The sequence below is a fragment of the Echeneis naucrates genome, chromosome 6 (assembly GCF_900963305.1).
Source record: "Echeneis naucrates chromosome 6, fEcheNa1.1, whole genome shotgun sequence".
In the NCBI taxonomy this organism is placed as follows: domain Eukaryota; kingdom Metazoa; phylum Chordata; class Actinopteri; order Carangiformes; family Echeneidae; genus Echeneis; species Echeneis naucrates.
Window position 1 is genome coordinate 18,199,232 of NC_042516.1, and position 22,007 is coordinate 18,221,238.

Here is a 22,007-nt window from a genome sequence, read left to right on the forward strand (position 1 = left end):
CGTGGAGAGATAAGAGAAGTAATAAAAGTAATAATAATTTTTCGTCCATTTTACCTGGAGTGAAAATATCAAGTGGGTGATCACAATGCTTCTTATTTAAGACCCCACATCACCCCAAAGACAGTCAGTCTAAAACGCGTGTCAGAGCCAGTCATTGGAGGGGGGGAGAGTGGGGGTGTTCAATTGTTCAATTCAGTTGCAGCAACAGATGATATTTCAGATAAGGAGCATATTCGCAAAGCAGTCGTCGATAAATCCTCCAGAAGACATTAGGAAGAATGAGGAAAGAGACGGAGAGGGGCGAGAGCGGGTGAGGAGGAGGAGGGGGGGGGCGGGTGGAGGGGGGGGGGGGTGGTAAAAAAAAAAAAAAAAAATCACCAGGGCTGTGTAGAGAGCATCCACTGAGGCGATAATGCGTTATTACCGTGAATTATTAAATCTTCCCAGTCTGCACGGATTAAGCTGGCAGCAACACATTCAAGTCCATTCAGCCTGAACAGCACCCAACTATCTGCAATTATAATGAAGAGGCGTGCGCATGTGACGAATCGATAAATTCCCAGTCTGAGAAATAGAAAGAAAAAAAAAAATAAATAAAATAAAATAAAATAGTCCAGCAATCAAATCTCGTATCCACTTGTCAGGGTGACAAAATTGGCTTCTCTCTCACACCTCCTCTCGTCCCCCTCGATCCCCCCTTTTGCCTTCCTCACTCTCTCAGATCCCACACATGTTCTCATTTGCTTACAACTCGTTCCGTCGATGTGAACTGAGGATGACGCGCCGGCGCTGTAGTGAAGATGCTGCCAATTGGAGTGCGCTCACGAAATCAATACTCTCTGAACGTGATTACAGTGAAATCCCGAACTCTCTCTCTCTCTCTCTCTCTTTCTCTTCTCCCTCTGTGTCTCTCTCTCCCTCTCTTTCGACCATCTCTCGCATGGACGGACTGAGGAAAAAACTGAAATTCCTCATCAAAACTAATAATGATCTCTCTGGCGGAGAGGCGCTTTGTGTGCCAGCTTCAGCGGCCAGTCGTGGTAAAACAAGACCATGTGAAAGCTACAGATGGGCAGATTCCCGCACAATGTCAACGCGGGCTTTCGTCTTTATTAAAAATAAAACAAATGAAAATATTGTGTAACAAATAAATTGTCCCGTGACGCGTGTTCAGCGTCAAAAAAAAAAAAAAAAACCTCTCCAGGGAGAACTCGTGGTGTGCAGGAGGTTTCACCTCTGCTGATTATTTGCGGGCCGCCCCGCACTGAGTGTAATTTTCTGTGCCGATTAGACAGATTTAGTCCAGATTAAGGGAGATTAGGTAACCCTAGATTTTAATCCGTGATGAGTGAGGTGAAATGGGGCTTTTCAGAGGCCAGGAAGAGAAAAAAACCCCATCTCCAACCAAAGTGAGAAGGAATAAAAAAGACTGAATTGAAAAAAAAAAAAACAAAAAACACTTGCATGTTACCACCTCAAATTGCATCCGAGACGCAGCTCCGGTTAGAGAGCCGTGCGTAATCCTGATACACTGACCGACGAGGGAGGTGGGTGGGGAGGAGGAGGAGGAGGAAGAAGAGGGTGGGTGGTTGGGGGGGTCCGCCTCTTCATCCCACCACCTCCTTCCAAAATATGACAGCAGGGCGGGCACACAGTCACAGGTGATCGACTCCCATTGGATGCTGATTTCTCTGGTAAATCAGCTACTCGACTTTCCTGGACTGGAAGCTTCACACTGGACTTCACATCTTCACCTTTATCCATTCAGAAAAAAGTGGGGTGGTGGGGAAACCACACTAAGGACACTGGCTATTTTACAAGCAACAGTCTGCTACACATTTCTATGCACATTTAGTTATGTTGATGGTTGCTGTGGGGAGATTATTATTTATTCATGGGCTTTTACAGTCAGTCCTACATTTAGTCTCTCACATGCAGCAAGAATTTCTGATATTTGAAAGTTGGGCAGCCATTCCCAGCACCCATTTCATTATCCAATGAGGTAATCACTGTGACCTTTAGGGACACCTTTCTGTGAATGCATTGCAGCCCAAATATTCAACAATGTGTTAGTAAACTGTGTTCTCAACTCTTCAAACTCATAGCTAAAATTGTCATGAGAAAACCCCCTCACAGTTCAAGGTCCAGTGCACGACTGGGTGGCTGAAATTCTCTGGGGACCCCACCCATTTCGTGTCATGTGTGTGTGGAATCAAGCTGTACTTAAAAATTGCACAACATGGCCAACCCTGTGCACTCAGACATGACTGATGTTGAGAAATCAGTGTCAAAAATAGCACACTCTTAAATGTGGGAGGATGTGTCACAGTGCGTCATGGAGTGACTTAATGCTAAACATCCATGGGATCACATGTGTAAAATGCCTTGTTGCCAACAGTTTTGCTCATTTAAAATGGTTACCCTCTCCAATGCATATAGGAACTTGAGTCAAGTGTAATTGTTGTTTTCGTATTATGGGGCAGGAGTGATAATCTTAATGGTGCCTTTCATATTAATAGGTATCAAAGACAAGGTTCTGCTTGAGATGCTGGCACACAGGAAAAACCCATGAGCACCATAGTTTTTGCTGACACTCATGATTACGTAATGTGTCTTCATTACACATGAAGTGAGAGAAAAGTAATTGTGAACATCAAGAAGACAAACGATGAGCTCAAGAGGCCCACAGCAGAACTGACTATCCAGAAAAATTGGAGTTGGAGAGAGTGGAGAGAAAAGCCCAGGCAGCACAAGTTTGAAAACCTACGTACGTGTTCGCTCCCTTCCAGGCTGACTTCTATGCTGTCCCCATTCCAGACATTCCTGAGCCAGCGTGGCTGGCTTAAGGCTGTGAGTGGCTGATCTTGGAACTGCATATTTTGCACAGCAGTCACTACCTCAGGCAGCCACAAGCAAGGGAGAGCACCACATCAACAGCACGGCAGAAATCTGTGTCTGTCAAGTTGCACCCTGAAAAAGTGCTCTGGAATTTCATTCACATGAGGAGAGGGTACCCCCCCCCCCCGCGCAAACTCCTTTTTGCCAGGCCCACTCTCTTTTCCTTGGGCTCTTCCACTTTAGCCTCGTGATGTTGTGCAATTTATCCCCGCACCTTATTCTGCCCATTGGGATTAGGATAAGAGGAATCCAGAGAAGCCAAAAAGAACACCCTTGGGAGATCGATGCGTGTCTGGGAAAACACCTCCCCTGGTTCTCCTCCCCTTTCAACAAACAGCCCACACTCTCTAACAAGCATATGGGCTCCCAATGACACAGGAAGCAGAGGGCTCAAATCCAACTATTGGGAACGTTTCTGAGTAGGCGAAGCTGGATTTCAACCCTTTGTGGCATTGTCCCAAAGCAGGCTGACTTAAAGACTTCCTGCCCGGAGCAAGAGCCAGCTTTCTGTGGCATCTTGGCATCTGCGCTGCCAAGTATGAACATTGTGTTCAGAGAGGCAGCACAGACAATTGGTGCCAAGAGTTTTAATTAAGACTGTGTTGTGAAATGGAAAGTAAAGGCATGTGCAGGTAATGGCTTCTATCCTCATTTCAGAGGTCTAACAAAATATGATTAACTAACACTGTCTCTCTTAGCCAATTAATTATATTTAACAGTTTAAGACCCAGAGCAAGCAAATGGCCCAGAGAGAAAAATCAGCGTGCGCTTTTTTCCTACCCAAAAAGTGCAGCAAGCTTAATTGCATTATAATAAACTTGTGATGTCAATGGTGTTTAAAGGTTGTAGGGGTGAAGAGACATCCCAGGTGTATTTTTGTGCTGAAACCCAAAAAGGTCTGAGACACAGAACAAGTGAACAGATTTGTTCCAAATGTTTCATTTCCAACAGATACTGTTGTTGTCTACATATAGGATATCACTCATGCCAGTTATTAATAATAGGGACTTGTGGGTTTATTGGTTCCAATTTAACAAAGGGGAATGCTTCTAGGTTTTCTTAGATTTAATTTTACTTAATTTGGACACTTCCAAGTTAAAGACTGCTTATTAGAAAGCAACGAGTTATTTGAATGTTATACCGACTCATAACTGGGATTTTTCACTATTCATCAATCATTTTGTAGGCAAAATGATCAAACAGTAAACTGGAAAAGTGATAGGTAGACTCATAATGAAAATGCTGTAACTGTAGTGAAGTACTGATTTTAAATAGATCAAATATATCCAAAAAGCAATTTGAAAACAGAGAGGAAGGAAATTTCCAAAATTAACCAACCAACAATAGAATAAGTAAAATACAATCACCACCCTCTAGTAAATGGAGATTTACGTCTGTGTTACTTCTACATCATATTCACATGAACAGGATTGCTGTGAGGTCACAATAACCTTGATCTTGGATCACAAAAGTCTAATCAGTTAATCCTGGAGTCAAACTGAATGCATCTGCCAAATCTCCAAAAATTCACCAAGAGTATCTCTGAGATATTGCAATCAGAAGAAAGATACGGACGAACAATGCAAAGACCTTGTGCCTCAGAACACGCCTGTTGCTGGTGGACAGGCACAAAAGTAATTGACAGACTGATCAAAAGCCAAAATACCCTGAGCTATGCTAGAGGAAGTCCGCTTGCCAGCGGCATGAAAATAATAACATCTTTGAGACTCCATACTCAACCAAAATTTTCAGAACAAATTACAAAATTATCGATTCGATGGTCACTTACGTGTCCATGTTTCCTATGAAACTGTATTGGTAGACCTTTCAGGATTTCTTTGAAGTATATTTTAGGAGAGGTTGTCACACTGCTCTCAGTTTCTTAAAAAAAACAAACAAACAAACAAAAAAAAAAACCCACCATGCAGCTTATCATATTGCCTCTGGTAATGAGCAAAATCCCTCACTTGTGCAAGTCAGTGGTTGGCCACATCCACAATAGCCAAGCAGGCCTGATGCCAAGACACTGATTAGCCTAGCTATGCCTCTGTTCTCCAGGCAATGCTGAGTGGAGGTGCAGTGGGAGTCCAGCTCATCACCAAAGAGCACTGTGCTAAACACAAGTTTAAGTGGAAGAAAGCCAGCAGACTGTAGTGTATCCATGCTGGACATATAAAGCCTTGGGCAAGGAGGCATCTGTCTCTTTAATATATAATTCACTCAGAGCTGAAACATCATGCTTCACTCCTAAGGGCCAATAGTCTGCTTCTAGTTGTCGGAACATAAAACTGTCTCCATCAGATACTCCAGTCTCATTGACTGGCAACTTTATGGACTGAGTAGGGGACTATAAAATTAGGCTCAATTTCTGCACAAAGAAGTTTTCCTTCAAAAAAAAAAAAAAGAAAGAAAACCAACAAAAAGAATCCATGAGCAATAGTATATGGAGACTTTCAAAGGTTTTTCTAGGTTCATCAAATGTACATGGAAGCAATGTCACCTCACCTTTCCACCTCAGTGAACTTGTCCTCGTCAGGCTTGATTTGCAGGTAGGTCAACATGTGGAGACAGCCATCTGCCCCCGAGCTCTCCCTTCAGACATGCACATGGTCACTTTATATTGCAACCCCATGTAAATGCATCTTCCTGCAGTGGTATTATTAGAAGCACTCATGTCAGATTGCCCACATTATTATCATAACTGACAGGATGTGCATTAGTTACTTCAGTCTCCACAGCAGATCGGCAATAATGTTGACACACTAGTATGCATATATAACCTGAGGCAGCTGTAGTGTGTTCACGTGTAATAGTCCCAGCTCAAGTTTCCATGAGAAAGCCACTAATGGGTTAACAGTGGAAATGAGAGGGGAGAGAAGGAAAATCAATGCTTTTGTTGAGGGGAAGAAAGAAAGGCTTTCACAGGTCTATGTATCATTAAGCAATTGAGAAAGCTAATTAGAGTGGGGGGAAAAGATGTGCAGATCTTACAGCTAATTATTTCCATGGCAACCACAGCACCGGTAGATGATTTGAGGTAGCATTCAGTTTGCTCCTTTCAAGGCTGAGTTACATATAGAGCAAGAGAGACCCCTAGTGTGATAAAATGAACTTTTCCATGACTCGATAATCATCAGTGATAGAAAAAAGAATTTGGTAGCTTGACAGCGTTACATCATCCTTGGAAACAGTTTTTTGTCTCACCTCATATTTTTCTTCAGTCTTAATCCTCCCAGAAGAGTAGGAGTTGTAACTGTCCTTTCACACCTGTGTGCCTTGAAGAAGGAAAATAAATCAGAACAATGGCCATAATTTCTACAAGTGATTATACACTTAAAAATAAAGAACTTTTAACTAAAACTCAGGCGGGAGGGTATTTCAAAGAAATATTGTGCATTTAATTTTCCCAGAGAAAGACTTAACAAGCATATTGGAAAATGTGGATTTTACTTCTCAAATTGATAGCTACTCTACATTTGGCCATATTGCAATTTCAATAATACTTTAATTAGTTGCATTTTCTTACATACTAAAACTAATTATTAAATTTCTAATTAAAGGATCGGCAATCTAATAAGTCTCATTAACGACACGATCATCTTTTTTGCGCTAAAGTGTAATGTTCAAGGGTGTTAAATGTTTTATCTAAAGTCATTGGATGCTTCTTAAATTTCTTTTTCTATTTATTTCAAAACACATCACTATTGTTGTTTTTTTTTTTTTTTTTCCTACAAGAAATATTCCAGAGTTCCTGAACACACTAATGAACACAAATTTCTGACTCGCCATGACAAAATTTCTATTCTACCATGTTTTGACTAAGAGCATGTAGTGATAGTAATACCAGAACAAATTGACCAAAAGTGTAACTGTTCAGTCAGAGTTGCATTATATTTCATTTGGAGTAACAAAACAACAACATGAACAAAAAAAAAAAAAGGGAATTAGTCCATGGTGCCAAAGAACAGTCTGCCTCCTTTGTTGTGTAATTTAATGTCTCTGCTTGCTGGGGTCGATCTTTTCCAAGTGAACCAGAGGTTTGAGTTGCTCTGCAAAACTGCGCATGTCCTCTGACACAGTGTCCTGGCCAGCAGGAGCCAAAACACTGAGCTCCACCAAGTATGAAAGTGACAGACGTTCTGTGTTGTCTGTGTTCCCTGGTACAAGGATGCGCGACAGCTTGCTAACCACAACTTTCATTGCGCCTTTCCGGAATATGTGTCCACTTGCAACAAACTCATGGTCCATGCGGAAGCCCATCTCATTTAGGAAGTCTGGCAGGCTGTGAGAGGCAGCCACATCAACACAGTTGCGTACCAGGGCATGGCGGCTCTTGTCTCCAACTTCAGGTTGGCCCAGGTAACGCAGGTGCCAGGGAGCCGTGGGGTGAGAAAGGGAGCGGCGGGCACGCAGAATGAAAGGGTTGCCTTGTTGGCCTTTCAGGAGATATACCAGCTCATGGTCTGTAAAGGTCTCAGGTTCCATGTTGTCACACAGCCCTCGGAGGCGATGTAAAAGGCTTTCCAGGGCTTGGTCTAACACACTGCCTGCATTGTTAAAGGGTAGAGATAACAGTAATATAAATTTGAATGTGGTGGTGTGATGACTGACAGTTGTATGTAAAACTCTAAGAAAACAGTCCACCAATAAACGCTAACCAAAGGTTAAAAGCTGTCTTAAATACATGTTCATATAAATGTGGATTTGTGTTGCCTTTATATTGTTTTTTCACATCACAACACCTCTCAGTGAGGGCAGTAATGCTAGTTTGTCTGATTTTCTTTTTGTATTATAGTGATTCAGAATATCATGTGGATTTAGAAAAGACGAAACAAAACACACACACACACACACACACACACACACACACACACACAGATGCTGCAGTTGCTGCCATCTTAAGTTATCACATCTCATAAAACCATATTAGTATTTTAAACCCTACCACTTATCACAACATTTATTTTTATTATTCAGTGCCAGAGGCCACATACAATATGACTTTATGGTCTATTATTGAGATGTTTCATCTTCTGCCCTCAGTTGCGGACATTTCCAAGTTATCTTACCTTGCAGCAGGTATTCCATCATATTGATTGTGCCCCCAGTGACTGGCATCACAGTGACAGGAGGAGCCTCCATCTTTTCTCAGGCGCTCTATTGTCTTTGAATCTGAAGACAGAAAATATTTTTTGCCAGATTAGTAGAGCATAGGCAGCCCTGATGAATCTTAAGTATGATGCAATCTGTGGGCACACAGATCGGATTGTTATTTCACTGTAGGATTAAATTGTCATATTTTCCAAACTGTCGACACATTATAATAGCAATTCATACAAATAACTAAAAGCAATGCCGACTAATATAACCACCCTGGTGATCCTACTTTCATGTACGTCTCAAATGTTTATGGCACTGCTCAATTGTATTGCATTTTTGTGATGGACCGGAACACAGTTCAAAAGCAACACAACTGCAACATGCAAAAGGTCCATACTGTTGAAAAAACACCTCTAAAACAGTATCAATACAAACCAAACTGTGTAGTTTGTATTGTGTCGATGGGGTTGATTTGAAGACGTTTTACGCATTAATTTCTAGTTTAATACAGTTTTTACTGTGTTGTAGTGTTTATTGTGTTTATAACTGTAGTATCTCATCAAAATGTTGGACTTTAATGGGTTATTTTTGCATTAATTGGCATGATTTTTCACGATTTTTTTTTTTATTTTATTTTCGTTGCTGCAGAAAAGGCTGAAGTTGCATTTTGAGTTTACTTTTTTTTAAGCTTTCATACTTTAACTCACTTCTTGGTTGAAATCCAAAAGCTAGAAAATCCGAAGTATTTATATCAACTCGTTTACGTTACCTAGCAACCAGTGTTAGCTACAAGTTGCGAGTTAGCTTTCGGTTAATTAGCGCAGCTGCCGCGCTGAGGTGATAATGTGGTTTGTTTTTCTTACCTGAGAGTAACAAGAAAAAGAAAAAGAAAATGCAGCACACCCAGTAGTTGGCAAAGTTGGCGTGCCGGTCTTCGGAAGAGCCTCCACAGGAAAGTGCCGAGGATGAGGTAGGCCTCACTGCTCCCCCTCAATGAACACACGGCTAGCTAACAAGCTGGCGGTCTAACCGAAGCTAGCGTTGCTGCGTTAGCATTTCAACGTTAAGCTACTTGGGGCTGTTGGCAAATGTCTAGCTGTGAAAGTTACAGACAGATGCGGTGGCCAAAATCCTCTTATTGTCGGAGATAATAAGACAACAGTCGGCACCAATGAATGAAGCGCGACTTTCTTTTTCTTTTCTTCCTCTTCTCTGTTTTGCTGAACATGACCTCAAATTTTAAAGCGCAGTACAGCCACCTACAGGAGCTCACTAAGTTTCCAACAAGGTCGGCAAAGAGAGAGAGAGAGAGGTACAATCACAAATGTGAAATAAGAGTAGTATAGTCTTACAATGGATAATGCAATCTACTTAATTACCCCAATTTCATTTTCATTTCGCTGGGGCACACCAGCCCTGTTGTACTTTCCACATCGCCTTTATTCTTACTTCTTTATGTCCAACTCATCAGTTTAATCTCTGCCTGATGCTGTGCAATTGTTGATTTGCTCAGTGGATCTCCTGAGGATAACTGATCTGTAGGGCCAGGAAGAAATGAGAAATGTCATTATCTGAACACAAAATACGTCCTAGTTGCTGCAAAATTGTAAATAGCCACTACCCAGAAACAGATAAGCAGTTGAAGATGGATGAATTATATTTTGCTATCATCATCATTACCACACATCACTTACCCTGCCTGTAATGACATAGCCAGAAGCACAATCAATCAGCAATCAACAGGGATAGACAAACATATGATATGATTTACTGCGGCTTTATGATTATAATGCGATTATTCATCTTAACAGAAAATAGCACATTGCAAGTGCCATGAATCAGGTGTGGGTGTGAGTAAAATGAGCATGAGCGTACTCTTGCTGAGTTCTTGAACATTTTAATGTCGTGGTCAGATTCTGACTTGTCATGTTGTTTAATCTGGACAACTCTTGATATAATTTATTTTCATAGTTTGACTTTTGAAACTAATACAGTCAAAGTTTTCAATGAGGAGTTGTTGAAACTATTTTAGAGCAGTGTTGATTCAACTGTACGGTCATTTGCAATTTGTGTTGCAGCTGAGTTATATAGCATTTTATGTGGATAGATACATGGGTTTAATATTTTTGCTCACTGCAGGTACAAAGCATAATCTATTTCCGTTTGCACATCAAGTCATGATTGGCTAGACAGACAGGAACTCTGCTCTCCTCACAGCCACGGATGATTACACCACTGTGATTATAAGTAACCTTTATCTGCCTGCAAAAGGTGGAAAAAAACATAACTATCAGTTTAAAATGAAAATTACAGGAAGGCAGATTCTGGCTTAATGATCTCTGTGGAGATATTAGGAGTGAATTTAAAGGAAAATGGGGTCATGAGGCTCATGTTTACAGACAAGTGCAAGGTCAGGTTACAAAGGCAAGAAAACAATGAAAATCATAACATGGTCAGGAGGGGAATGGTGGGGGCTGAAGGGATTGCAGATGTTGGAGACGATTTCAATGACTGCTCTGAAAGCTCTTCATACACACAGACAATGTCATGTCCTCAAATATTCAGAAAATAAAGAACAAGCATGGTACTGGGCAAACTGTCTCCTTTTATTTTAAGTGGGAAGGAGGATAACTCTGTGGGAACAGGAAATTAAATGGAGACAGATAGACTTACATAAAAAAAAAATGATGCTACCAATTCTTTTTACCCCAATCTTTACTCCGTCTGGAATAATCGTTTCTATTTAAATATGGGGGGAAAATTAGACATTTGGTTCTACAAATCTAAAGCTGTGAATTAAATCGTGTCGTGTTAAAGTGCTTTTTTTTTTTTTTTTTTTTTTTTTTTTTTTTTTTTTTTACTTATTATTACTTATAATAAAGGTTCAAATTATAACGTGTGTTTCAGACCACGATGACCACGTTTAAACCGATTAACGACACTTGAGAGATGTGCAAAACAACAAAAAAACGGGTTTAGGTGTCCCTTAAATCCCCCTTAACTCCCCCTTATCCTTCAGAGTCGGAAACCACGAATCGGAAGCGAGTTGAACTGCGCTCTGCGTTATCGAAGCAGGTCGCCCATTGAGCTCAGAGGTTTCATCCTGTGCAGGTGTCGACAGGATGCAGTTGCCTGAGACTTTTGTGTTCTTTCAGTTCGGCTGGGCTTGCGTGCATCACCTGCTAGGCCTCCTCTGTCTTTTCGCCGTAATTTATAAAGTCGCCGTCCTGATCTTGAAGAGAAAGGCGACGTTTCGGACCATCGAAGCTTTCCCAGGCCCGCCGGGACACTGGCTCTTTGGACACGTCCTTGAGGTAACAAGTCTAACTTTGAGTACACTAACTGTGTCATCCCATGGGAGTGTGTGTGTGTGTGTGAGCTGTGAACGTGATAATAATAATAATGATTACAACAATAAGGAGAAGACATGTTAAATAAATGGTTCACAAACTGTTTTCACCCTTGTTTTTTTTTGTTTTACATGTAGATCATCTACTAAACTTTCATAGTATTCATATAGCAATAATTCGGTTAAGTTACACACATGCACGTATATAAAATGTCTCACTTTTTGTATTAAACATTTATATTGTAGTATTCTATACTTTTACCTCTGGATAGTTCTCTTATCACTGCACATTAGAAACACAGTTGTTAAACAACATGGTTGAAGCAAGCAAACAGATTCTCATTTTCCGTGAATCATTTACAAATATATGGGCTACATTACTAAGGCTTCAAGCTAGTGTGGTTTAATTTTTCTTTCAGTTTAAACAAGATGGACATGACTTTGATCACATTGTGAAATGGAGTCAGGAGTATCCATATGCCTTTCCACTGTGGTTTGGTCCCTTTCTTTGTTTCCTCAACATTCACCATCCAGATTATGTAAAAACATTACTGGCATCAACAGGTATGTGAACTATCATTGTTTTGATCTTGACAGAAATGAAAGGCATATCATAGCTGTATAATATTCAGCATTATGCGTGACCTACATTTTCACAACCAAAGATCAGTGTGACAAAATATTTTCTGTGTTCTAACAGAACCAAAAGATGATATGGCGTATAGGTTTATTGAGTCTTGGATTGGTAAGACTGCTAAACCTGTCTCCTACAACACGTCTGACCTTATTACAGAGTTGTCCATTCGTACAGGCTGGCTGTTTGTTTCTGTCTTTAGGGGATGGTTTACTGGTATCTAAAGGTCAGAAGTGGTTTCGCCACAGACGGCTATTGACACCAGGGTTCCATTATGATATTTTGAAGGGATACGTACAATTGATGTCAGATTCTGCTAAAACTATGTTGGTAGGTGCATCACATTTCATTTGTGTGTCACAATTCACGACAGATACATATGACTCAAAATGGCAGTAAAGATAATGCTAAAATCTATCAAGACGAGGCTGAATAGATGACATATTTGTGTGGGAGTTTTTTTTTTTTAATGTCCTGCAGAGATGTCCCATTTTTCTTGCTGTTGGCAGGACAAATGGGAAAGTTATGCTGACACCAATAAGCCCTTTGAGCTGTTTGAGCACGTCAGCCTCATGACACTGGACAGCATCTTGCAGTGTGCTTTCAGCTATAAAAGCAACTGTCAAACTGAGGGGTGAGTGCATTGAAACTTTCCGAGCGCCATTCATAGGTTCAATTCCATGTTCTCAGCTGTTTTCTTCTTACGCCATCTTAATCGTGAGTGGAGAAAATGTAGCTTTTGATGTTTGCTTCTCATTTCAGTGGAAAAAACACATACATCAAAGCAGTGTATGAAGTCAGTGATCTGATTAACCTCCGGTTCAGGATGTTTCCATACCACAGCGATCTGATTTTCAATCTCAGCCCACATGGCTTTAGATACAGGAAAGTGCGTAAGGTAGCTCACAGTCACACAGGTAAGCTCTTTACACAAAAATCAATTCATCACGGTCTCAAATTGTTGCCAATTAATCTGTAGTATAGACTGCAAATACTCATCTATTTCTCATCTTTTGAAGAGGAAGTTATAAGAAAGAGAAAAGAAGTGCTAAAGAAAGTCGAGGAACTGGAATCCATACAATCCAAGAGAAATTTGGACTTTCTGGATATTCTTCTTTTTGCAAGAGTATGTTACATATTAGTACTTCCAGTCTGGCCTCACAAAATACATTTTTTCCAGTGTTGGGGTGGTTACTTTCACCCAGATAATACTAATTACCTGCTTAAAACCCAGTAAGTTGAAGAGTGCTTTTTATTGTTTGATCAAAGTAATATAACTTCTTACATTTGATTATTTTTTGATAGCTTTTCAGTACTATTAATTTAGTTTGTTGGTGCCCTGTAGAAATTTCACAAGCTAATGACCTGTCCGTGTTAATATTGTGAACATAATGCTGAGTAAATTTATTCTGTTATTTGATCACATATCTATCATCTATCTGAACCTTGTTATCTAACAATAAAAAAGAGACACCTGTTTTTACTAGCAAAACTATAAATCATTACATTCAAATGTATTCCACAACTTTTCTGAAAAATTCAACTGAATAACAAAACATGAAGTTAAAAAGAGAAAATCTTTCTGAAAGGATAATTGAGAACAGTATTGAGACTTCTGCTGTATTAAGACCCCTAAAGGAGACAACACAATGGTTTGGCATAAAATATTATATACATGTGCGAAACCACAGTGGAAAAACAAACTAAGGAGGCTGCTATTCATGTGAAGTAGCTTCATGTTTAGCATATCAATGATCACTAATACAAAGGCAACAGTCTCTTATAAGTCACTTTTAAGCAGTGGCCTGAAGGCAAATTCTTTATGCAGGAGCTTACAAGACGTTCTTGGACAGTGCTGGCCTTCCAAAGGATTGTCTTGCTGTAAACATCCCTGAGCTTCCAGGGCTTGACTCACCTCAACTTTTTTACTGGCTTTCAAGCTTATGCATTCTAATATGTTCTTACAGGCAAAAAGATAAAATAGATTTATAAAAGGTCAACATACAGGGCATGCACATTTTTGAGCAGAAGGAAAGAAGCTGATCATTTTTTGGTGTAGTGCTTCCATTCATTTTGAAACATGTTATCGATACAAAACAAAAGAAGAAATTAATGCAGCACTCCACCAGCTTGAATTTCTCTTCTTAAACGCCAAACATTGTAAACTGAAAACATTCTAAGCTGAAAAGCATGTCATTATGGCAATGATTCTCCTTGGTGTAAACACACACAGTTTTGGCCTGTCAGTTGCCCTGTTTCCCAGTTTTCAGTTGGTATCTTCCAGTCTGGAAAGCACACCTTCGTTGTTACTACTAACTCCATCTTTGGCCCAGATAAGAAGTTTGCAGACAAGTGCTTTCTCCACGATGCCACCCAAACCTGCTTCCGTATGGTGTCATTGTAAAGTGCAGTGATCATTTTGCAAATAGCTTTATCCAAAAACAAGCTACAGGCTAGTATTATTTTAGTTATCATATTTGCAGGTACTTGAAAGGGGAGTGTGCTTTTATTTATATTTCTGTATTTTATATCTCTTACTTTCAGGATGAAAAGAAGCAGGGTTTATCTGATGAAGATTTACGAGCGGAAGTGGACACCTTCATGTTCGAGGGCCATGACACCACAGCCAGCGGCGTCTCGTTCATCCTCTATTGTCTTGCTTGCCACCCAGAACACCAGAAGATTTGCCGGGATGAGGTCATTGAGGTCCTACAGGGCAAGGACACCATGGGCTGGTAGGCTTACACATTAAAAAACAGCAGATGCTGACTAAGCGACACTTTTTTAAATACTAATCGACCAGTTAATGTGCATGTTTTTCTTTCAGGGAGGATTTAAATAAAATTCCATACACTACAATGTGCATAAAAGAATCCCTCCGTCTTTACCCTCCTGTGCCAGGAATATCCAGAAAACTCACAAAACCAATGACCTTTATTGATGGAAGAAGTGTACCTGCAGGTGTGTGTTGCATTTGTGTCAATTGTGACATAAAGTTACGATATCTTGGTTAATGTTTTATGAAAGACAATATAAAGATAATACAGCAACTCGTAACATGATACACAAAAAGACACAGCCTTTCTCCTGCTGGACACAGCTAAAATATTAACCTGTAGTGGACCTGGGTTTTTACATATTGACACTTTAATCTCCATTGCTTCCTCTTTTCCCGCTGGGATTAACTTTAAGGTGACTAATGTCAATGTTTCTGTGGTTAGTAAATTTACAACTCATGGATTCAATGAATTGGCTCGTTCAAAGTTCAAATCATTGAAGTTTGGATTGTTTGCAGTCACAAAGTTTGTGTGTGTACAATCTCTTCACAACCCAAAATCAAAATACATCCTCTTTTTCACTTTGGAAGGTTTTCAAGTTGGAGTTTCCATCTTTGGGATTCACAGGAATGCAGCTATTTGGGAAAATCCTGATGTGAGTCAAGATGATTTAGTTTTAAGCAGGTCTTTGTGAAGTGAAACTTCAACTGCACCCACAAACTGTCTGCATTATTAATAGAATCAGTTGTAAAAGTAAAATCGTGATCCGTCTTTGCTTTGCTCGCCCAGCACCCTGCTTCTACACAAGCGTGTCAAATACAATAAAATATTCATCAAAGTGCTCTGAGTGGTTAACTGTCACACACCGATACCTGAGCTGTCATGATTCATTCACTCACTTTATCAGGTGTGTGATTTAGCACTAAATTCAGCTAAAAATGTGATTTATGCCACACTGCGTTCTTTGTTTTTCAACATGTTTTGCTATCATAGGTATTTGACCCACTGCGCTTCCTGCCAGAAAATGTCTCCAAGAGGTCACCTCATGCATTTGTGCCATTCTCAGCTGGACCAAGGTTTGTCGACACCTGACACCATGTGAATGTCAGCAACAACTTGGCAGGGACGTTCCATTTACTCAGTTTACTCATTTATCTGACAAAGGTCTGTAGGATGTGGGTGTGTCACCAAGCACCAGGCCCTTTTGAGGCTTGATTAGGGATAAGCTCAAATTGAGGATTGAGCTTAAGTTTGGGGCCTGGGATAAATTATTACTACAATGGTCATGCAATTGGTGCCAACTTGGTGAAACTAATTGCACAGACTACAAATATTTAATTCAGAAAATATAGCAACACTTCTCATATTACTGTTCAGACATTTCATTCTTAATATTTCTCATGCTGCTGTTGTGCTTTCCTCCCTCAGAAACTGCATTGGTCAGAACTTTGCCATGAATGAGATGAAAGTGGTGATAGCCCTGACATTGAGGAGATACCAGCTGATAGAAGACCCTGAATGGAAACCCAAAATTATTCCCAAACTGGTGCTCCGCTCACTCAATGGCATTCACATTAAAATCCAAACCATAGACCCAGAAGTGTAAAAGGGAAATAACTATGGTGAATACTGAATAAGGGGGCATTTCCTCTTCCAATGAGATTTAAGAATTTAAACTATGTTTAATTTACAATATTAAACAAGGCTTTTACACTAATGTAGAATCTAGCAGATAACTAGTGAAATATTTTATTTAGTGAATGAAAATCTTGAATCAGTCAAATAAAAAGCTTTTGTAGTTTAAGTGTGACTAAAAGTCACACTTTAAATTAAATTCTAAGAAAAAGGAATAGTATCTGTATATTGTTTGGACAGCTTTACTAATCTGTTTGTAATAAATAAGAAAAGTAAAAAGAAATAATACTCCCAATCACGTTGCATGATCATGTGGGGTAAAAGTTAAACTTTTGTTCCTGCAAGTGGTGACAAACGCGGTTTACTGTTTGTGTGAACATCAACGCGTGCAATTAACTCATTTCAGCCAGGATCCACCTTCTGAGAAATCTAACTTTCAGGATGAAGTCTAAGGAAGCTGTGTTATGCAACACAATGTGCTCTGAAAACAGTGTATAACCTTTGTTCTTAGACAATGCTGTTTTGCACACGACCCATCAAAGACGATAGTTCATCAGGTTTAAATTTGGAATACAAACAGTAACAATAAAAATAAATTTAGAACAAGTTAAATGCAAAACCTCTCAAAAGTGATTCATTTTTTATTTACAGTTATGATTACAAAATCCACAGGCCCACAAGGACAAAAACTCACCGGCACAGTTTGTAAAAATTAAATTTCATCTTTTTCTTTTAAATTTTCAACCTTTCACCAATTTAAGCATCCTGTGTAACGGCCACTCAAAGCAACGCGTCTTTATGGGCAACCACCTGTCTGTTCATTTAACTCACCTTTGTGCACAGCTGGTAGCCCAGTTTTTACTTCACAGGTTTAAGGACTGTGTTAAGAGGGATTTCTATGGGGTAATGACAGCTGGGTGCAGTCAGGCCACTGCCTCACTCTTCCATGTCCTTACCTCTTTCTTCCTTTAAATACAAGCTAAACGCTCTATAAAACCAATAGTACCAGCTCATGGGACCATTACTTGAGTTGTAGCAGATGGTAGACTAATGCCTTTCTTCTCCTATGACTCAGTTCAATTCAGAGAAACAAAATATGAAAAGTATACGGCATTAACTGTACTCTGATGTATGTGAGCGATGTTAATATGCTATATGACCATTAAATCTTCCTAAAACAAAACACTTGTTTTCACTAATTTCTTATTTAACTGCAAAATTGGTATGTTACTGTGTTGGAATCCATTTTATTTTGTTACTACTTTGTAACATTGAAATTAACAATCCAATACCAATATAAAAAATAGAACAAAACAACCAACTGTTAAATCCTAGTATTTACAGTATACTGGGAAAAATATGCAACTAATCCTTTAAAACTCAATTTATCTGCAAAAAATTAGAAGGCAAATATGACAGGACCAACATATTGTTTGGACAGGGCAAATGGCTTTTATCTGCAGAAGAATTTGAATGAATAACCTAAAGCTCGCAGCATCGTTGTATCGGGATGCCACATACAGATTTTGGCCAAGGACAGTGCAACTGGCCAAACTCAACAGCACTTGCAAGTTCACAGCCTCACTTAGAAACTCTCTCACTTCTGTGCACCAGTCACCATCTAGTGGCTTGTAGGATAAATGCAAGACATTTCACTTGACTCCACATCAGTCTAACAAGGTAACAGTTTGTGTGATGTAGTGCCAAGTTTTCAAAATAAAAAGCCCTGCGTTTTGATAGATATTGACTTCATATCTGGACTGTCTAACTTTCCTGACTTCTCACAGTAAAATATCTCTTATAAAAGTACTTTTTGCCATTTGTTTAATAGTATTATCAAAATATTGAAGGAGTGAAAAAACGGTTGAAAGGTGTTTAGTTAAAAAACAACCAAAAAAAAAAAAAAAAAAAGCATAACTTGGTGACCCACCATATCCATGTAGCCTCAGACGAGTTCATCTAACAGCCAATCGGGTACTAAAATGCTCATAGTTGAGTCTGTTAATTTTATTTGCAGTTGACAAGATCGAGCTATTTGCCAAAATACTACTGCTGGCTGTAAGGTAAACGATATCTTGTGACACACCACAGGTCAATTGTGTGGTGCCTTTTGTATGACAATAAGTAACACAACAAATTAATGAAAAATAGGGAGGAAAAAAAAAAAGTGAATGACACCACCTCTGCCAGGTCAGTCCCTGGTCGATCCACTGGTAACCTGAGAGTCAGCGCCTTCTGAAACGGTTTAGATGAGTAGTGATGGGGTCGGTTTTTTGCCTGGCCAAGCTTCTTTGGCATACTTCTTTTTGCGTGGCTCATTGTGGGTCTCTGGTAGATAGGGGGCTGTTACAGGAGTGGGGTTGAGGGTGACGGGTGGCTGAGGAGCCTCTGGGGCCAGGTCTACCTCTGGCGCTGGATTAGGGAAAGGCAGGGGGAGGCCTCCCTGCATAGCAGCACCTCCCGGAGCTCCAGTTGGCTGGTTCTCATGACTGGTGGGAGGCAAGTCCCCATAGAGACCACCACCCAGGCTGTAGCCGTGGATACGTTTTGAAGTCAGTTCATCAAGACCCAGAGTGTTTTGGCCCTCTGATCTCCGTTTCTATGGCAGAGTTGAGAGTATTAACTTCACACGTCACACATTAGGCCTTTAAGTTTCTTATTTTTTGGTTTAAATTACAAACAGAAAAGCTTACCTTGATAGGAATGACGGCAGTCTGCACCATATTTCTAAAGCGTCCCACTGAAGGGTCTATATCCTCTGTAAAAATTTTAACAAACTATTAGTATTTCAACATGATACTGTACATTTACAACATTATAAGAAGCCTTTCACTGCTTAACTCTTCCTATTCAATTAAGCAACTTAATGTATTTATAGTCTGTATGGGTCTTCAACAAAAACATAAATTGAGAGAATACATTCAATCTCAGGTCAAATTTAAAATTAGGATTTAAATTGAGAGTTGTATTGGTTTGTACCTGGATTAATAATGGAGTCTTCTTCACTGAAAGTAACTCTGGAGTTCCTCCGTTTCCTCTTAGGCCTCTGGATTTCCAAATTGCCCTCTTCAATGGTCAACAGCGAGATGCGCTTGTTGTGAGCTGTGTTGAACTCTGTCAGGTTCTGACAAAATTTTCAAATGAAAACAATCAATTAATACAAAGGACATTTAATAATAAATATTAGATCATGCTAAATATTCCATTTTAGAATCTTTCATTAATATCTTTAGAGGACAGAAATGCATGTTAAACATCATTCTCCATCTATTAGCAGAAATCTATGACTAAAACTTTAAGAGCATTAAAATATCATAAGCAATAAACTAAATGTACCTCTAATTCAGTTTCCTCTTCTGGAAGCCCAAGAAGTCCTTTCAGCTCCTCGTCCTCCCCTGCTTTACTGTCCCCTGTACCAGCAGTACCTTGAGTTTGAGGTTTCTCTCTGATGGTGTAGGTCCTTGTTGAGGCTCCAAAAGATATTGTAGAGTCTATGGGAACTTGCTGAGGCTTGTGTGCCTCCAAACGGATGTGTCCAAGGAAAGTACCATGTGCTAAATTAATGACAGCCAAATAAGGTTTGCTTATGTTAGAAGAAATTATTATATTATTATTACTTTTCAACTGTTATCTCATTATTGTGTTTCTGTCACACTAAACACACCAATCAATGCTGCAACCTTGGTATCAAACAAGTTCTTAGTACAAAGTTTTCAGTCTGTGATTTCATTTGCTATTACTACTGTAAATTCAATTACAATTGGTCACTGTCTGCTGTGTTCTGTGTCTTGACTGGAGGCGGTTAATGCAATTTTGGGTGTAGGTCATCAAACAACATAATGTTATTGGGTTAAACATTAGTTAGCACTACACATCCTAAGTTTGATACCTTAAAAGACAAACAAAAGACCAAAATGTTTCCAAGTAAGAACATAAATTAGCAGTAAATAAAACTCAATAAAAGTTGGGATCTTTTCAATTACAAATTTCAATTTCATATAATCAAAATTTAGTAGGGTCCAAAACAAAAGAAAAAAATTGTTAATGTTTTTTTTTTTTTTCATGCTGATTGATGGGAAAATTTGTTCGTACAAAGTGTTTTGTCAGAAATAGCCCAAAATGTCAAAATTGTCCAAAAGCAACAAATGAAAGTCGAAGCTCCAACAGTCCAAACCCAAAAGACATGAAATTTTCACTTGTATGAAACTGAGAAACCAAACCTTTACATACAGTGACTCTGCGTCTAAAATGAGTATTTAAGTGTGAATGTCTTACTGCTGTTGAGGTCTATAAGAAAGACTCTTTTCAGGTGTTTGTGGTAGACCAGAGCAGCGTGAACACGCGAACATGACTGGTGGTCAATGGTGAAGTCACACCAGTCCGGGTTCCTCCCAAACAGGTAATACTTCTTTTCATCTATGATCAGTTTCTACAGGGACAGAGTTTCAGTGTCAGAGTCATCGCAGCAGCTGCTGAGCAGAAGAGTAACCAGTCTGAATTGTCTCTGTGCCTCTGAGCCATAACTCTACAGTGACGCTTCCCACTGCAAAGCTTAAATCTCAGGGCTGATGCTGCTCTCGCACCCTTTAAAGCCATTACTGCCATAGAACATCCCAGCGTGCAACACATCTGAGACATCGTAGGCTGTCTGGCTCGTATCTGGTGCCATTGGCTAAATTTATAATTCAGCATTACATGCTTAAAAACAGGCGTGCAGTGATTTGATGCTATGGCAGAGCCACCAGGCCCCTGAAGCATCCAGTTACCTCTATCAGTTTGTCTCCTTTCATCACGTCTAAATGGAGCCCCGGAGGCGGCTTGCCTGCCCTGAAAGAAAACGGATTTAAGGCATTTAGACAACGCAGCATTCATTCAAGCATCATTACAGATGATACGTTGACATTTTATCTCCCGTTTCTCTTGTTGCGCTTCAAGATGAATCGGTAAAGACCACCTCTTGGAGCGGCATGGAGACGTTTATAACAGTCACCGTGTGTTGTGAGAACAGATGAAGACAAAGGTTAAAAAGTAGTACACTTGTTTGTCTTAATATATAAAAACTTCCCGTTTATATATAATTTTTTAAAGTATAGCCGCATAAAGATTCTCCTTGCAAAAAAAAAAAAAAAAAAAAAAAAAAAAAAACACTCATCGCCATTTATAGATGAATGTCTGCGATAACGGGTTAGCCTGTTAGCTTGCTTTGATGCTAACGTTAGCTTAGAGTAGCATCAGGCTTGTCTCTGAATTAAAGTGAGTTGTGTGAAAGTCCAAACGTTGTTGGGCTCATTTGCGTCCGCTTTTGCACCGCAAACAACGCGTCTCAACTTAAGCATGTGCATTTACTCACCACGATGGACAATCAAAGGGAGGGGGACTGTCTTTGCTTATTTTAGTCGCCATCTTGCCTCATCTTCTCAAAACCGAGTTGCATGACGGGTAGACGTGACCATTGGGTGATGGGAGTTGAAGTTTTGCAATGCTGAAACGCCTTACGACCAAATAGGGGCAAATTAAACGCGTTTTAATGGCTAATACTGTCACCTTGTCCTTAATTTATCCAAGTGTTTTTATATGAGGAAAATTATTAATTAAGAGATTAACTGACTCAGAT

General features: G+C 39.7%; 3 protein-coding genes across 4 annotated transcripts; 1 reads left to right on the forward strand and 2 right to left on the reverse strand.

Annotated features, from left to right (window-relative positions):
* Positions 1 to 6,559: 6,559 nt before the first annotated feature.
* On the reverse strand, positions 6,560 to 9,186 carry med18 (mediator of RNA polymerase II transcription, subunit 18 homolog (yeast)). Its single transcript, XM_029505018.1, has 3 exons — positions 8,862 to 9,186; positions 7,968 to 8,070; positions 6,560 to 7,445 (listed from the first exon to the last, which is right to left on the reverse strand). The coding sequence occupies exons 2-3, from the start codon at positions 8,038 to 8,040 to the stop codon at positions 6,889 to 6,891; spliced, it is 630 nt and encodes a 209-aa protein (XP_029360878.1). The 5' UTR covers positions 8,041 to 8,070; positions 8,862 to 9,186; the 3' UTR covers positions 6,560 to 6,888.
* A 1,393-nt stretch (positions 9,187 to 10,579) lies between these two features.
* Positions 10,580 to 17,569, forward strand: cyp4t8 (cytochrome P450, family 4, subfamily T, polypeptide 8). 2 transcript variants are annotated; one of them, XM_029504495.1, is made up of 13 exons: positions 10,580 to 10,613; positions 11,167 to 11,312; positions 11,767 to 11,911; positions 12,048 to 12,092; positions 12,184 to 12,311; positions 12,491 to 12,615; positions 12,744 to 12,898; positions 13,001 to 13,107; positions 14,526 to 14,716; positions 14,809 to 14,942; positions 15,349 to 15,413; positions 15,752 to 15,834; positions 16,187 to 17,569. In XM_029504495.1, the coding sequence occupies exons 1-13, from the start codon at positions 10,580 to 10,582 to the stop codon at positions 16,362 to 16,364; spliced, it is 1,536 nt and encodes a 511-aa protein (XP_029360355.1). In that variant the 3' UTR covers positions 16,365 to 17,569. The 2 variants fall into 2 exon arrangements, with proteins under 2 accessions (XP_029360355.1, XP_029360354.1); XM_029504494.1 differs by lacking the exon at positions 10,580 to 10,613 and having other exon boundaries at positions 11,108 to 11,312.
* Positions 16,916 to 21,821, reverse strand: ppp1r8b (protein phosphatase 1, regulatory subunit 8b). Its single transcript, XM_029504496.1, has 7 exons — positions 21,744 to 21,821; positions 21,160 to 21,220; positions 20,669 to 20,822; positions 19,730 to 19,947; positions 19,373 to 19,517; positions 19,087 to 19,151; positions 16,916 to 18,992 (listed from the first exon to the last, which is right to left on the reverse strand). The coding sequence occupies exons 1-7, from the start codon at positions 21,794 to 21,796 to the stop codon at positions 18,639 to 18,641; spliced, it is 1,050 nt and encodes a 349-aa protein (XP_029360356.1). The 5' UTR covers positions 21,797 to 21,821; the 3' UTR covers positions 16,916 to 18,638.
* Between the last annotated feature and the right edge of the window lie 186 nt (positions 21,822 to 22,007).

What these genes read in the sequence shown, in the direction of transcription:
- med18 (XM_029505018.1), bottom strand. Translation starts at nt 8,040, where the DNA reads ATGGAGGCTCCTCCTGTCACTGTGATGCCAGTCACTGGGGGCACAATC. An exon ending in GATGGAATACCTGCTGCAAG is followed by an intron (nt 7,446 to 7,967) that starts GTAAGATAACTT and finishes TTAACAATGCAG; the next exon opens with GCAGTGTGTTAGACCAAGCC.
- cyp4t8 (XM_029504494.1), top strand. Translation starts at nt 11,121, where the DNA reads ATGCAGTTGCCTGAGACTTTTGTGTTCTTTCAGTTCGGCTGGGCTTGC. An exon ending in ATTCTGCTAAAACTATGTTG is followed by an intron (nt 12,312 to 12,490) that starts GTAGGTGCATCA and finishes TGCTGTTGGCAG; the next exon opens with GACAAATGGGAAAGTTATGC. An exon ending in TGGAAGAAGTGTACCTGCAG is followed by an intron (nt 14,943 to 15,348) that starts GTGTGTGTTGCA and finishes TCACTTTGGAAG; the next exon opens with GTTTTCAAGTTGGAGTTTCC.
- ppp1r8b (XM_029504496.1), bottom strand. Translation starts at nt 21,796, where the DNA reads ATGGCGACTAAAATAAGCAAAGACAGTCCCCCTCCCTTTGATTGTCCA. An exon ending in TCTTATAGACCTCAACAGCA is followed by an intron (nt 19,948 to 20,668) that starts GTAAGACATTCA and finishes TCATTAATTTAG; the next exon opens with CACATGGTACTTTCCTTGGA. An exon ending in AAGAGGAAACTGAATTAGAG is followed by an intron (nt 19,518 to 19,729) that starts GTACATTTAGTT and finishes AAATTTTGTCAG; the next exon opens with AACCTGACAGAGTTCAACAC.